General features: G+C 48.7%; 1 protein-coding gene across 2 annotated transcripts in view; it reads right to left on the bottom strand.

The window, feature by feature from the left end:
- The window catches only part of LRRK1 (leucine rich repeat kinase 1), a 123,153-nt gene extending 109,517 nt beyond the window's left edge, over positions 1–13,636 (bottom strand). Inside the window, exons 1-2 of one of the 2 annotated variants that reach the window (XM_079911609.1) lie at positions 13,560–13,636; positions 8,426–8,676 (exon numbers count right to left, since the gene is read on the bottom strand). In XM_079911609.1, the coding sequence (XP_079767735.1) occupies positions 8,426–8,525 (100 nt within the window). In that variant the 5' untranslated portion in view covers positions 8,526–8,676; positions 13,560–13,636. Of the gene's footprint in view, positions 1–8,425; positions 8,677–13,279; positions 13,394–13,559 lie in introns of those variants that run through there. The other variant, XM_079911608.1, reaches the window with a different exon arrangement.
- Positions 13,637–14,780: the final 1,144 nt, after the last annotated feature.

Genomic DNA, 14,780 nt, shown 5'->3' with positions numbered 1-14,780 from the left:
TGGAGCAAGAGAAATGTGCAGGCATATTCTTTATGTAGAGAAATGGTGATGACCTGAAGAACTAGAACCAGAAACAGGAAATAGAGACATTTTTGGGAGCTGCCACTGGGGCTTTGCCTTATAGTCCATCTGTATCACTTGCTTCCTTAACCAGGGCTGTGTATTACTTTGATAATTTTTAATGTGCTTACTCTTTGATCCTGCCATTCTGCTGGGGTATACTCAACTCTTATGGTAAGAAGCAAAATATGGAAAGAATCTAAAGGCACCTTAATAGCAGATTGATTAAATAAATATTGTTGTATTTACACTATGGAACTTGATGCAAATGAAAAAGACTCCAAGACGTACATCACTCAAGTAAACAAAAGTTGCACAACGCATGTACAATTCAATATCATGCATGTAAACCCAGAAATATACACAAAAAAGAATTGTGTGTGTGTGGACATGAGTGTAGGAAGAGGATGGAAAAGAAGCACACTCAGCTAACAGTGGTCACCTGGGCAGGATGGCATTTGATTTTATATGAGAATGTGTGTGATTACACACAAGTAACTTTTTCATAACTTCGGGGAGGCCCCTGCCCGCTATCAGGCAGGGGTTCTTTGCTTGTTTTTTGCTTTTGAACCCAGAAGTGCTGGTGATGTTTGCATGGGGACACGGGTGACCACCCATTGGAGGCTTTTGATTCTGAGAGCAGAAGGGAGGGGTGCAAACAGCCTGAAGGGTCTGCCCTGGCCTCTTCTACCTCTAACTCCCAGGTGTAGGCCACTTGTGGCCACCTACCTGTCTAAGAGCTCACAGGGCCATCTGAAGTCCAAAATGAGCTACTAAAAGGAACTTGAAGAATGTCATTCTTGAATACAAAATGTATTCAAATTCTAACCTCAAATTTGCATCATCACTTGGTTCTACATTCAAAATAATGGACTAAATTTTTCAATGCCTTTAAATATCTCTATTTGCTGAAAAATTCAAAGTGCCCCAACTAAGTTATTTTTGGCTTTGGTTCTCCTGAAATGAATAGGTAAGCAATTGATTTTAAACCAACACCTGGTGACATGCCTGGCCACTGGATGCTGGACAATGTAGATGACATAAAAGCTGCGAGGCACAAACATAGCAAGAATTAGCAAAATGAAGTACAGTCCTAAAAAGTTATTTACAATTGAAAATATAATTTCTAACTAATGTGTGATTCCTTCTATAACATTAGGGTTATGGGCTTAGGAAGGATTGTACTGCTTGAGATGCACACTTCTGTTTTTTGCTTTTTTATCTTTTATTCTTTATAACAAATGTCAATAAATAGCAAGATGGTTAAGTAGAATCTGGAGGAACTGAACACAGGGGCGGCTAGGATGGTGAACAGACTCAGAACTGGGAATTCTAAGGAATATTGGAAGCCCCTATTTTCGTTCATCAGAGTTCCTGAATATGTGTGTGAAATCAATATACTAGAGTTTGGACTTAAATGTTATCGGATGTGATAATTTATATGTTATTTAGTTCTCTCAATTCCCAGAGTTAAAGAATTTCATAAAAATCCCAGTTATGGCTTCTTCAGAGTCTGGCTGATGTGGACCAGGAAACCAGGGAAGTGGGAGAAAATCCTTATCCCTCTGCACTGGGGCCTGGGGACGTCCACGCAGGCACCTGCTCACAGGCCACTGACCTCTTCGTGGAGGCCAGGGCACAGAGCTGGAAAGAGAATCTCCTCCCCTGGCCACTGAGTAGCTGCCCTGGTGAAGGAGTCAGGGGCAAATGTGGGGAATGGGAAGGGGAAGGTGGGCTGAGGCCCTGGGTGAACTTCAGGCTCTGGCCGCCTAGAATGGGGTGGGAGGATGGGGTGCTCCAGAGAGCCCCCACACACAGGGTGGAGGGAAGGGGTGGGAGGCTGCTCTCCCCTTGGCCCAGGTGGTCATGGCCTAACGGTTAGTCCACAGACTAAAAGGCAAAAGCTTGGTGATATCCAAGTGAAATGTGTAACGTTGCGGGCTGCCTGCTCTTGAAGGCAGTGGGATGGTTTGCTCAGCCTAAAAAGGAATCCACAGGGAGGGCAAGGCATCAAAGTTAGTTATTTCAAGAAAGGGGTTAAGGGATGCCAATCAGCCTAGGCAGGTGGAGCTAGAGGCAGTGGAGACAGGACTGGCCTCTGCAGTAGCACACACTTCCCAACAGAGCAGCCCACAGAAAGGCTGGAATATTCGAGAAGAAGTCAGCTCCCTGTTGCTAGAAGTAAGCAAGCGTATTCCGAACAAATAATCAGATGATCTAAGCCTCAGATTTAGGTTAATGTTAAAAGCCCCATCAAACCCAGAGCTTCTGTCATTGGGCAGGACTTTGCAGGCATGAAGCACAGCTGTGTTAACTGCTCCCACGTGGATGGATGCCCATGGCCGTTTCTCCTGTGACCTAGGCCACCACACAGCTTCCCTCCTCTTCACCTCTCTCAGTAAGGGATTCCTTACTGGACAATGGCTACGGTCCCTGGGGGGCCCAGTGCTGCTCCTGCAGCCAGGCTGGAGAGGGCACCCTGCTGACCACAGTCCTAGCAAAGCCCTGTCCTCCCAGCAGGCATGAGCAGGACACCAAGTCCAGGAACAGCTTAACATGTGGGCTGGTGGTTACACTCTGAAAGGCACACAAAACGATGGATCTGCCCCTTGTAGGAGTTCCTACAGTGGCTCACTAAGAAAGCATGCTGCCACTGGAGGGGCACTTCCTTTTCTATTTCTGGAAACCAGGCAGAGCCCCCACTCAGGCAAATCTACTTGGCTCTTGTATTAAAAAGTTATTTTCAAAACAGATTTGAAAAAGCCAAAGGAAGAAGAAAAGGACATTGGAAGTAGCTATGTAAAAACCTAGGATTTGAAGGCCTTCTGGAATGTTCCTTCTCCTTCTTTGGTCCATGCTGTGAGAGGCAGGCAGCGGAAGTCAGGACCACTCACAGAGAGGTGGGGGATGTGGACCACCTCAGGTGATGTCTGTCCAAGCGCCTCTCACCCTTGGTGAGATCCTGAAGAGTCTCACCAAGCGTTCTTAGCCTGAATTATCTAGAAGTTTCCTCATTTCTCTGCTCCCCAGGAGCCTTACCTCAGCTGACAGGACAGGTTTTTCCACTCTGACTGGTGTGAGACGGATGTGGAAGAATGTCTAATGACATGTTTGTCAAACTGGCTGGGTCCGCAGTCCTGGCCCAGTATCTCACTGACCCTCGTTCTCTCAGCTCACACACTCTGAACCCATCCATGTGCTCTAAACATTCCTTCTGCACCGAAGCCCAGCTGAATGCTGACAGTACTAGTTGGAGAAGCACTCACATATTCATGGGTGCTGAAAGGGTTAACCATTCTCAATAAGCACAAGGTGAATTGTGTAAGTCAAAACAGGTAGAGGCACCAACAAACACACCCAGTACACACACACACACACACACACACACACACACACACACAAGACCACTACCAAAAGCCCAAAGGTAAAAAGTTAGTTTTTTACTAATTTTATTAAAGTTTGGATCTTTTCCTAACTCTACTTGGAAGTATAATGATAACATTATTTCCAAAGCATGGTATCTTCCAAGGATTTTTAAAAGGTGAGAGAGCTGCTCCTACATTGATAATAACTTGGGTATCCACTGGTCCTCTTTCTGACAATCAGTTTCCCTCAGGCAGTGCTGCGAATCAGGTCTGCAACGGTCATCCCTGGGGTGAGGCTGGTGGACTGGGGGGAAGGGGAGGGGAGGCATGACTCCTCTGGGGAGAAGGTGGGGCAGAAAAAAATCCAGCTCATCCAATGGGGACAGAACTCAGAGGGTGGGCCCCATGGGAAGCACAGCTGCAGGTTCCTGGAGTCAAATATTGCCCCATTTAATCCAGAAAGAAATTTGTGGGAAAGAGGCCAGTTAAAGCAAATTTGATCTTGGAAATGAGCACCCAACGAGGGAGGAGGTACGCAGGTTGGATCCTAATCACAAAACTTCCGTACTTACAGAGAAAACAATTTTTAAAATAAGTTGCAATATTATTCTCTGGTTGCAAAAGTAATGCAAAACAACCACAAAAGAACGCATGCACATTGTACCCCTATGGGTAAGCAAAGAGCAGTGGCTATAATCCCCAGTGACTGTGCTACTCTTTGAGTGTCACCTGCTCCCAGGTTATGGTCTTGGTGTATATAGTTCTATTTTGTGAAAATGAAATCCAACATGCGATATTTTAAAATTGGGCCCACAGAGCTCCGCGGTCAAGGTGAAGATCAGCGGTGGGATTCACCACCCCCACCCCTCCACGACTGTCCATCAAAGCAACTCCACTGTTATAGCTGTTATGTGGGCTGGGGCTCCAGGTAAAGCTTCATGAGAGAAAAGCTCTGTGGGCTGCTTAAATAAATAAATAGAAATACATAAATAAGATACAATTTTAAAGTACTGAAGCCCACCCACTCCTATCATGGTAGATGAATGATGGACAACAATCCTCCCCCTCTGCCTGAATCCACAGCCTGGCTGTGGCCTCCTCGTGCAGGGAGCTCTTCACTTGGGCTCCTCCATGTGACTTTCTTTGGCCAAGGGCAGAGGCATGGAGGCAACAGCGTGCCACTCTGAGCCTAGGCCTTAAGAGACATGGAATGTTTTTGCTTTCCCCGCTTGTACCTCTGCAACTGGCAGGGAAGAAGGCGCCCTGCCAGCCTGCTGGTCTCAGGAGGTTAGGAGCCACATGAAGCAGAGTGCAGACTGCAGCACACAGCAGAGACCCCCCAGACCCCTGCTGGCCAGGAGGCCAGAAATAGATGCTGATTGGCACATCCCACTAAGATTCTGTGTCTGTCTGGATCAGGGTTCAGAGAGGCTGAGCCACTCAGCTGAGGTCACCCAGAACTAAGAATTGAATGCAGGCCTAATGAACCCCACAGACAGGCTCTTGAGCCCTCATCACACTGTGTGAGTCCCAGAAGTGTCTCCCCACCCCTTCTCACTCAGTGAAAGGAAACAGTCATAAACCGGCTGTGGGGTTCTAAACAAGACAGTGACAGAAGTACACATCACTCTAGGTTACAGGTAGTTAGTAATGGCTCCTTAATCCAGAGCCCAGGTAATGGATTCAGCATTCCCAGTACCCACAAAGGTCCCCGTGGTGTCACTGTCTTCCCCTGGACCTGGCAGGAAAGCAGGGTGGGTCCTCTGCTGCCCTCATTCACTGCTCTCAGGTGAGCTGGACGGTAGCTGCAAGAGGCCAGGAGGGGCCTGATGTCGGGCTACTAAGCCATGTAAGCAGCCCGTTGCCAGCAGGAGGGGAGTGTTGTAGGGTTTCATCCCTGGGGGTCCTAGGGCAAGCCCTCCACACTCAGCTCCTTGGCTACCACCTATGGGATCTTTCAACTCTTGAAGAATGGGCATAAATTTGTACTTTCTTCATAATTTCCATAATGCTGAGCCATAGGACAGAATTTTACAATGTATTTCAGGTCACTTTTTTCTCATCTTCTTCAACTCTGTGTTTATGTGTTTTCTTCCGTGCATAAACATATCCCTGAGCATCAGGGTTCACAAGACACCACCTCCCCTGTCGGCACCTTCCAGCCCTAAGCAGTAGAACAGTACCAGTGGGGGCTGCAGGATTCCCATAGGCTCCTCAAGCTTTGTGTGTGTCCTGAGGCTCAGCCAGAACAGGGAGGTGTGGAGTCCTGAGATTCCACTGGGGAAAGAGGCCCCTGAGGCAGAAAAGACCATTCTGAGCCTGCTCCCTCCCACCTGGTGATCACAGCTGTCAGGGAGAGGCAACTGGCTGTAGGAGTAGTGTAAAGTTCAGATCCAGACCTCAAAGGAGAAAAATGAGGGCTAGGAGTCAACACTTTGGCCTCTCGTGCACATGAACATTCCCTGGTCATTGCCCTACCTCAGGCCTGGAGGCAGGGCTGGTTCCAGGTCTGTCCAGGGTCCCTTGACCCACGTCCCCAGGAACTGTAAGAGTCAGTGAGGATTCCTGGGCACCTTGAGGTCTCAGCCTTGCCTCTCTGTTGGTGGAACACTGGCATGACCTGGGAGCCTGTTAGAAACGCAAATTCTCGGTGCCCCCAGACTCACAGGATGAGAATCTGCATTTCACCAAGATCCCCGGGGGACTGGAGTATATACTGCAATTTGAGAAATGCTGCTCTAATTTGCTGGTCCAAATCATTTAGACCAGTTGATTCTCAACCCCAGCTGCACAGTAGGATCGTGGAGGTGGGGAGGCAAGAACTTTTAGAAAATACCCCCAGGATGCTGCTCCAGTGGAGCTGGGGGTGCCTGTGCACTGATAGCTTTAGGCACTTCCCAGTGTTTCTGGGGGCCAGGGTGGAGATCCACCGCTCTTTACCAGGACGAGGACGGGGCAGAGTCTCCTCTGGGACTTTTTCAGATGACACAGCCACCCATCCAGTGAGCCCCAGAAGGACCCAGCATCCCTGCCCCCACCATCATTTCTCAGGATTGCTGAGGAGAGGCAGATGGGATACTGCAGCTGAGAGTGCCCTGGAAAGAGGTTCTACCCAAAATCAGGAATAGCATTCCACGCACGTCACCTTGATCTCATGCTAATAAGACATGGCCTTCCTAACAAGCAACTGAAAAAAGGCATACATCCAGGGCTTCCCTGGTGGCGCAGCGGTTGAGAGTCCGCCTGCCGATGAAGGGGACACGGGTTTGTGCCCCGGTCCGGGAAGATTCCACATGCCGCGGAGCGGCTGGGCCCGTGAGCCATGGCGGCTGAGCCTGCGCGTCCGGAGCCTGCGCGTCCAGAGCCTGTGCTCCGCAACGGAAGAGGCCACAACAGTGAGAGGGCCGCGTACCGCAAATAAACAAAAAAACAAAAACAAACAAAAAAAGGCATACATCTGAAAAAACAAAAAGAAAACCTTTCAAAAAATGCAAGTCAAACACTCTGGGAACATTTAGTGCTGGACAATGTCAAGAAGCAAATTCTTTTCTCATTTCATAATCTGACTTATGTGTAAAGAAATCTTTCAGAAACATCACCTTAGTTAGACTTTGGGCATTTTCGATGGAGAAAAAACACTAAGTAACTGAACAAAATGTCTACTGAGCCAGGTACAACACTGAATCGCTAACTCCACAGAGGTACAAACCCACAGGTCCTCTCAAATCCCACAGGATGACCTATACTTTGAGGACGACAGTCCAGGGCTAAGACACAGTTCAAAGGGCAGTTCTGCCCATTACAGGTTGTTGACCCTGACCAAGTTTCTACATCTCTCTTATTCTCATGTTCCTCAGTTATAAAATGGGGATAGAAGTACCATTTATAGGTTGTCGTGAGGATTAAATGAGGTTATTTCCTAAGACACCGAACCCAGTGCCCCATATGTACTAAGGGCTTAACAAATATTTACTGTTAACAATATCAATGATATCCTATTTGGGATAAAAGTGATGCAACTCTGGTGAACAATCCAGCAATATGTGTAAAGAGGCTTAAAAACATTCAAATCTAATAGTCCTGCAAATCTGTAAATCTATCTTAAGGAAATAATCTCAAAACCATGTATAAAAAGATGGACATGGAATGATTTTGGTCTGAGTCAGCAACTAGAAGCAACACAGGGCTTCCCTGGTGGCGCAGTGGTTGAGAGTCTGCCTGCCGATGCAGGGGACACGGGTTCGTGCCCCGGTCCGGGAAGATCCCACATGCTGCAGAGTGGCTGGGCCTGTGAGCCATGGCCGTTGAGCCTGCGCGTCCGGAGCCTGTGCTCCGCAATGGGAGAGGCCACAACAGTGAGAGGCTCGCGTACCGCAAAAACAAACAAACAAACTAGAAGCAACACAAATGTCCCAAAACATCCAGTGGGAGAGTAAGAATTAGGTCAATCATTTTACACAGTGCACCCAAATAAGATGATATTTCCCTGGATCCCACAAGCTAGGTGACTGACACAAAGTTAGGGGAAAAAAGTAGGACACTGAAGTATATACACTATAATAAGTAAATAAAGTTAAAACAAAGTCCCTGCAGCCCAGAGAAGCTGACTAGAAAACAACATACCTAGATATTAACTGTGTTTAGGGCAGTGGGACTCTGGGTGATTACTCTTTCTACTTCTTTTTTCTTTTTCCAATTTTTCTTTAATAAACGTATTATTTGTATAGTGAGAACACAAAACCAAATCCCCATTAAAAAAAATCTTTTTAACAAACATGAAATGATGCCCTGATTCTTAAGATCCACATAAATCTTAAGTCCACATAAATTTTGTCCCATGGCTCCTTCAATGTTTAGAATTTAAGTGAGAATCCAATGATATGTTTTATATTGAAAAACCATACAATTCATCAAATAATTGGCAATTTATATCCTTTGGTTGAGAACCCATTGTTCGTACGTAGAACATGCAAAGCAGGCTTGGCCAGCCCTGCCCTTACCGCTGTTATGGGTCTCCATGGCGTGTCCTGGACACACGGCTGACCCTTCTGGCCCCACACACCAGTACATGCTGGGTGGTCGCCGAGACATTCCAACCATCAAGCCTCGAGGTGGCCGCTCTCCCCAGTCAGTTCCCGCAGTGGTCACAGCAGCCGCAGCTCCCTGAGGGGTGGACTAAGTCATGGCTTATAGTCCAGGGTGGACCAAGTCACAGACACAGCGTCATGGCTGAGTGGAAAGCTGTCTCGTCCTAGTGGTGAAAAAACATCAAGTCAGAAAGCTTTTCTTAACTGTCAAGTCACTTCCTGCACCCAAGCACATACTTATTTATAAGGTCACGTAAATACGCATTGGTGCTCCCCTTCCCCCTTTTTGCAACACTTCTCTTAACATTCCATCTATCCAGTCACACCCGGTCAGATGGTGGCAATGAAAAGACAGAGCTCCCCCACCCCACCTCACAGCTGGGCTCCAATCTGCCCAGCTTCTCCAATCTGCCTGAGAAGAGTCCGGATACTCCAAACAACTGTAGAACACCTACTGGTAAAGGGCGCAATCACTGCTCCATCTACACATATTCATAGTCACCGGCACGGTGACACCAAGACAACCAAATGAGGCTCCTTCCTTGCAGGGCTCATGCTCCAGTTGGGGTGGGGCAGACACACACGTACACAAAACAAGGCTTCCCTTTGCCCAGGACAGACTCTCCTGGAAGCCCAGAGGTGGGCACGTAATGACAAAGAGGTAATCACACAGCAATCTCAAAGAGAAGGGTCTGGAAGGCACTGGTACCGGTTATGAACCCAAGTCAGTTTGAGCCCTGGGAGATAACAGAAAGGGGCTCCCTACATTCTACCTGCCCCCACCACCCCAGGGGATCTTTGGCAATGTCTGGAGGCATTTTTGGTCGTCACCTCTGGGGGTGGGGGTGCTTAAAGGCATTTAGCAGGTAGCAGCCAGGAACACTGCTGAACATCCTACAGCACACAGGACAGCCGCTCACAGCCGAGAATTATCCAGAGAAACTGAGTTAGATTAAGACACATCTCCTAAGACTAAGGAGACTGTGATGAGGCAAGTCACTGCTCTCACATGCTGGGCTCCCACTGACCTTGGGTCCCTGACACAAGGACACAGGCTGCTATGCTGATTAAATGACCAGAAGCACCTTGAGGGTGAGATCCAGGCTCAACTAGGCAGGGCCCGGGGTGAAACGCACGATGGGAAGGGATGACCATATGAAATGCATGTGTCTCTCCCAGCATTCATGTGGAGTCTATAGTATAGACATAAAAAGTATGGTGTAATTAGCAGCTGTTCTCTGAGATAGACAACTCTGAATTAGAGGGTGATAGTGTAGTCCAAAAAGAAAATTAAGGTCATGTAAATGATGCCTAAGACAACATCATCTATTAAAAACAGACATGCACCCAGGCAACTTTTCCCAGTTGCTGTGAGATTTCCAGCAAGGTCAAGTTTCTGCAGATACTTTCTACAATAGGACTGGAGGTGGTTCTTACTTGCAATAATAGTGGGAGGACTGGGAAGCCAGCAGGGTCTCCCACCTGCCCTCTGATTAACAAGCTCAGAAGGGGACTTCCTTGGTGGTCCAGCGGTTAAGACTCCTCATTTCCAATGCAGGGGGCATGGGTTCAATTCCTGGTTGGGGAACTAAGACCCCACATGCTACACAGAAAAAAACCCCCAAAAAAACACAAGCTCAGAAAATCAATGCTGGAGGGCAGACCCACTGTCTCCCCAGTGAGCAGGTTCTAGAAGGTACCCTGAACAGGGTGGGCACTGAGTAAGCTCCGGAACAAGGCTGTGAGAGCACCGGAACTTTCTCATCTTAGAGCCTGGAAATCAGGCCCCTGGCCCAGGTGGTCTGTACTCTTATAGGCAAGGGGAGGTGGGGCTGGGAAAGCCCTGAACCAGAGGTCTTGCCCTTTGTGAGCCCGCACCTTTCCGAACTAAAGAGCAAAGGTTTAGAGAAACCACACTTGGGAAAATCCATGTTTGAAGTTTGGGAGCCTGAAAAGTCCAAGAAGGAGGGAAGGAATGATCAATCTGGACACTATTTAGGAGACAATCAAAGCTTTGTAAATTGCAAAACCTGGAAAATCAACTTGAGAGGGGACAGGGAGAAGTAGCAAAACAGAATCTCCATTTTAAAATAAAGGCTCCAAATCACACAGCAACATTCAGAAACGAAGGCGCACAGTTGTTATCTGCTTTCAAACGCCTCTCGATATCAGCTACAAATTATACCCAACAACACCTAAAAAATCCAAATGCTAGTAGATGTTCCTTCTGAAAACAGAAGTGTCTTACCATATACGTTTTTAAGTTAAAAAAAAAATCTTAAGAATATTTTAGGCCAACCTTCACCCAGCCATTTTGTTCCCCTTTTCATTTTCAGTTTCCTTTTGAAAATCATTTTACCAATGGAGGATTTTGCCACTGGAACAGTTTTTCAGTTATAATTTGTATTTTGGCTTAGACTCTAAGGTAGAAGTTTTAAGATGAAGTAACTCAAGTTTTGCTCAATCTTTGCCCTCTAAAGGATCTTTGCTTCTTCCTGCTTCTTTTGGGTTCGATCAATGCAACAAATAATGGTTGCAAGTTACATGTTTTCTTTACATTATAGTATATATATCCTAAAGAGGGTTTCAGGAAGTGTCCTGCAATAGTAATTATTTTAATAATTTTTAAAACCTCACCATTGATGGAAAAGAAAAAAAGGAACCTGATATTCCTTCTACAAATGTTTTTATTGGGACCTTTCCATGGGGAGTGAGCTTCATGAGTTCATGAAACTTACAGCTGGTGGGGAGGACACAGTTAAGTAAGTAAACTTCCTGACATGGAAGAAACATCCTGAACCTGCTCAGTTGTCTTTTCAGGAGGATTGGAAAGGGCTGCCACTGCCAAAGAGCTGGAAGACACTTGCAAATGAAATGTGTTAGAAATGTTCTTATCATCCAGCTCTTTTTTGAAAAGGCTGGTCGAGCTGGTTGGCGCATGGTCTTTGCACTATTGGCATCCCTTGATCAATATTGGTTTGCCTACAAAACGTGTTTAATGCATTTGTGGACATCAAAATATTACAGAGCTACAAACCGGAGAAATGTGTAGTTCTCAATCCCAGATGAGAACAGAAGCCCTTCATGAGTCTAAAGCCACAAATAAGTTAAGGCTGTCCATTCACCACTCAGTCTCTATACCTGCATGCATTTGGTGCCTCCTGGACAACTCTGGGAGTAAAGATGAAACAGTGAGCAAGGTAGGCACATAGGAAGAGTCTCTGACACCTGGAGTGCCAGTAGAGACTTCCAGGTAAGTTAAAGGAGTAATTAAACAGATAAAGTAGGAACACAGACAGTGGCAACCCAAAGGACATAGAGAGAGGGATGTGAGAGTGAGGCTGGGTTTGGCGAGGGTGGCTGGGTGGGTGTGTGTGTGGGGGCAATGGCCAGGTGGTCTGAGATGGCAGAGGCCAGATCAATTGGGGGATATGCAGGGAAGGAGTTCTTCTGGATTTCATGCCAAGCACAAGAAGAAGCTATTGAAGGGTTCCAAGCAGAGGACAGACACTCTCTAATTTACCTTTTTTCAAAAAATAAATTACTCTGGCTGCCAAACAGAAAATCGGGGGGTGGGGCACGGGAAGTACTGCAATTGTACAGGAAAGAGAAGCTAGTACCTTGCACTAGGCAGGGTGGTGAGAAAGAAGGGAATGGATCTGGACATATGTGAGAAGTAGACCCAACAGGGCTTGCTAACAACTGAATTCAAGGGACGAGGGAATGGGATGGAAGACAACTCCCACGTTTTTTATCTGAGCATCTGCGTTTACTACGGGCCACTCCCTGAGGTGTGGAAGCCTGGGGGAGGGAGAGGTTTGGCAGATCCCCAAATCTCCTGTAGGGACACATTAGGTGTGAGGTTTGTATGTTTTTAACTTAATTTTTTATTCTTCCAGGACATAAAGATAAGTCAGACCACAAAAGGAGTTGAATGTTAAACATTTTTCAAAATCTTGTATATTCTAGTTGCCCCTTTAATGCCCGAGGAATTTGAATACAATGGGCGTGAGTAGCAAACTCTCAAAACAGTGCATTTGGTGAGAGGCTCGCTAAAAACAAAACTGCACGCTCCTGTTTTTCTACTTCTCTGATCCTTGCAGGGGGATGTGCTTGTGGGAGAAAAACTTCATGGCCTCAGAACGTGAAGGAGCAGGGTGGACCGACCGCAGAGATCCCTATACTCCGCCGTTACCATCTCCCTCCGACCCCAGCCTTCCGCCACCCCCGACCGCACTCATCTGCGCCCTCGCCTTGGAAGGTCGGCCGCAGAGACCACCAAGGAGATGGCGGGTTTTATCCGGACCCTCGGGCGAGAAGCGTGCACCGGACTTTCCGAAGAGGGCGAAGGCGCTCGGCCGTCTTGCATTGCCAGGCCGTGCCGGCAGACAGCCTCCCGGGCAGTGCCTCTCCGACACCCACACACTCAGACTCACACTCCCGCACACACGCGCGCTCGCACGGCCCGCTCCAACTTGAAGCAAGGGGTTTTCTCCCAAGGCGGAGGAAATGTGTAGACGTCCTGGTGTATTTTCCTTTTGTTGCTTGGTGTCTGCTCCCCCCGCCCCGGTGCCGTCCCGCAAGGCCTCGGGTTCCTCGCCTCGGCCCACACACCCGGCACCCCGCGAGCGCGGCAGGATGCGGCGGGGCCGTGAGCCCGGGATCGCCCCGCGCCCCGGGCCTGGACTGCAGGGCCCAGGGCTCCACGCGGGGTCGCAGCAGGAGGCGGCGGGTCCACGACGGGGCGCGGGCCGGGTCAGCACTTACCTGCGGCGACTGCGAGCAGGGCCGCGGGCGCCTGGGACGCGGGGCTGCGCGCGGACCGGGAGGACAGCGGCGGATCGGGGCCGGGCAGCCCCTCTGCCCTCCGCCCCTGCGCCTCGGGCCGCGCGCTGGGGCCGGGCCGGGCCAGACGCACTTCCTCAATCCTGAGGAGGGCGGGCGGCGGGCGGCGCGAAGAGCGAGCGGGGCGAGGGTCAGCCGCTGAGAGGCCTCCCCACAATGGGCACGAGGAGTCCCTGCGGCCGCCAGCCTCAGTTTCCCTCACCGTAAACCCCGGGTGATCACACTCATTGCTCCCGCCCGGGTGACCACAGGGCCCGCGGGAGACCTTCTAGCGCGAGGTCTCCTCCAAGTTTGGGTACCCTGCTCTCCACGCGGGGCAGGAGCAGCGGTGAGATTGGTTGGTTTTCGGCTCAACCCAGCTTTCCCTGCCCCTCTGTTCCGCTCAGCAGCAAGATTCGCTGATGAACTTCTGACTAGTATATGTGGGTCGTAGATTCTGGCAGTAAATATTAAAAAGACGGGAATTTTCATTTGTGTACACCTCTTTATAGAGCAGACTAGAAATATGTAATTTTAAAGCTTTAATAGTTTGCAAACTATTCCAGTTTGGTGGAAGGTGGAACCCCTTCCACCACATGAATTTACTACTTTAATTATGGATATATACAAAGATGTCACTGGTGAATCATTTTAAATTGGGTTTTTTTTGGTGGGTGGTGTGGTAGATAAACATGAGGGAGTGTAGACAATTTATTATGTTTCAACCTAATATAAGTATGTTACCACCATTGAGGCCATTATCCAAACGCAGATCATAAAGATGCACGTCCATGCTTGCAGGCAGGCATCGGATTCGGCTCCACGTGCCCACCGGGGAAAGAGAAACATGCTTGGAAAAAAGCGGATGGTTCTGCACCCTGGCAGGACCCGCACCCCAGGCTCCTCCTATGTAATGTTATGACTGGAACATTCTCAAGGAACAGAGACAAATTGCCAACACTGCTATTTCACAAAAGCCGGGCAGCTGCAGCCCCACCCCCACCCCCACCTCCACCTATGACCTTGCAGACAATCCAGGCAGTGACCACTTGGACAAGCTCCTTGGGCCCCTGTTTGCCGAGGTGGCCACGGGGCAGCTTAGCTTTGCTCCCTAGAGGCTGCCCCTCCAGCTCTCCTAGACCAGACGCCCTTCCAAAAGGGTGGGTGCAGTTTTGCAATCCTGCCCTCACCACTGCGGTTCTAATTCCAGTATGCAAAAGGAGGCAGTATCATTGCTACCGAAAAGTCCCTAATAAATTGCAGGGCGTGGCGTCCACGGTTCTGGGTGAGCCCGGCGATGGCGGTGAGGCTCCCCCTGCAAGGCGCGCGGCTCTGCCATCTAGCGATACCGTGAGGAAGCGCACGCCCAGTGCGCCGACCAGGGAGCTGACATAGCCCACGGGGATGGGGGCAATTCAATTTCCCTCTTATTTTATTTATTTAT

Source organism: Stenella coeruleoalba, assembly GCF_951394435.1.
Source record: "Stenella coeruleoalba genome assembly, chromosome: 2".
Classification (NCBI taxonomy): Eukaryota; Metazoa; Chordata; class Mammalia; order Artiodactyla; family Delphinidae; genus Stenella; species Stenella coeruleoalba.
Note: the sequence above shows the minus strand (reverse complement) of the source record. Positions and strands in the feature narration are given on the sequence as shown.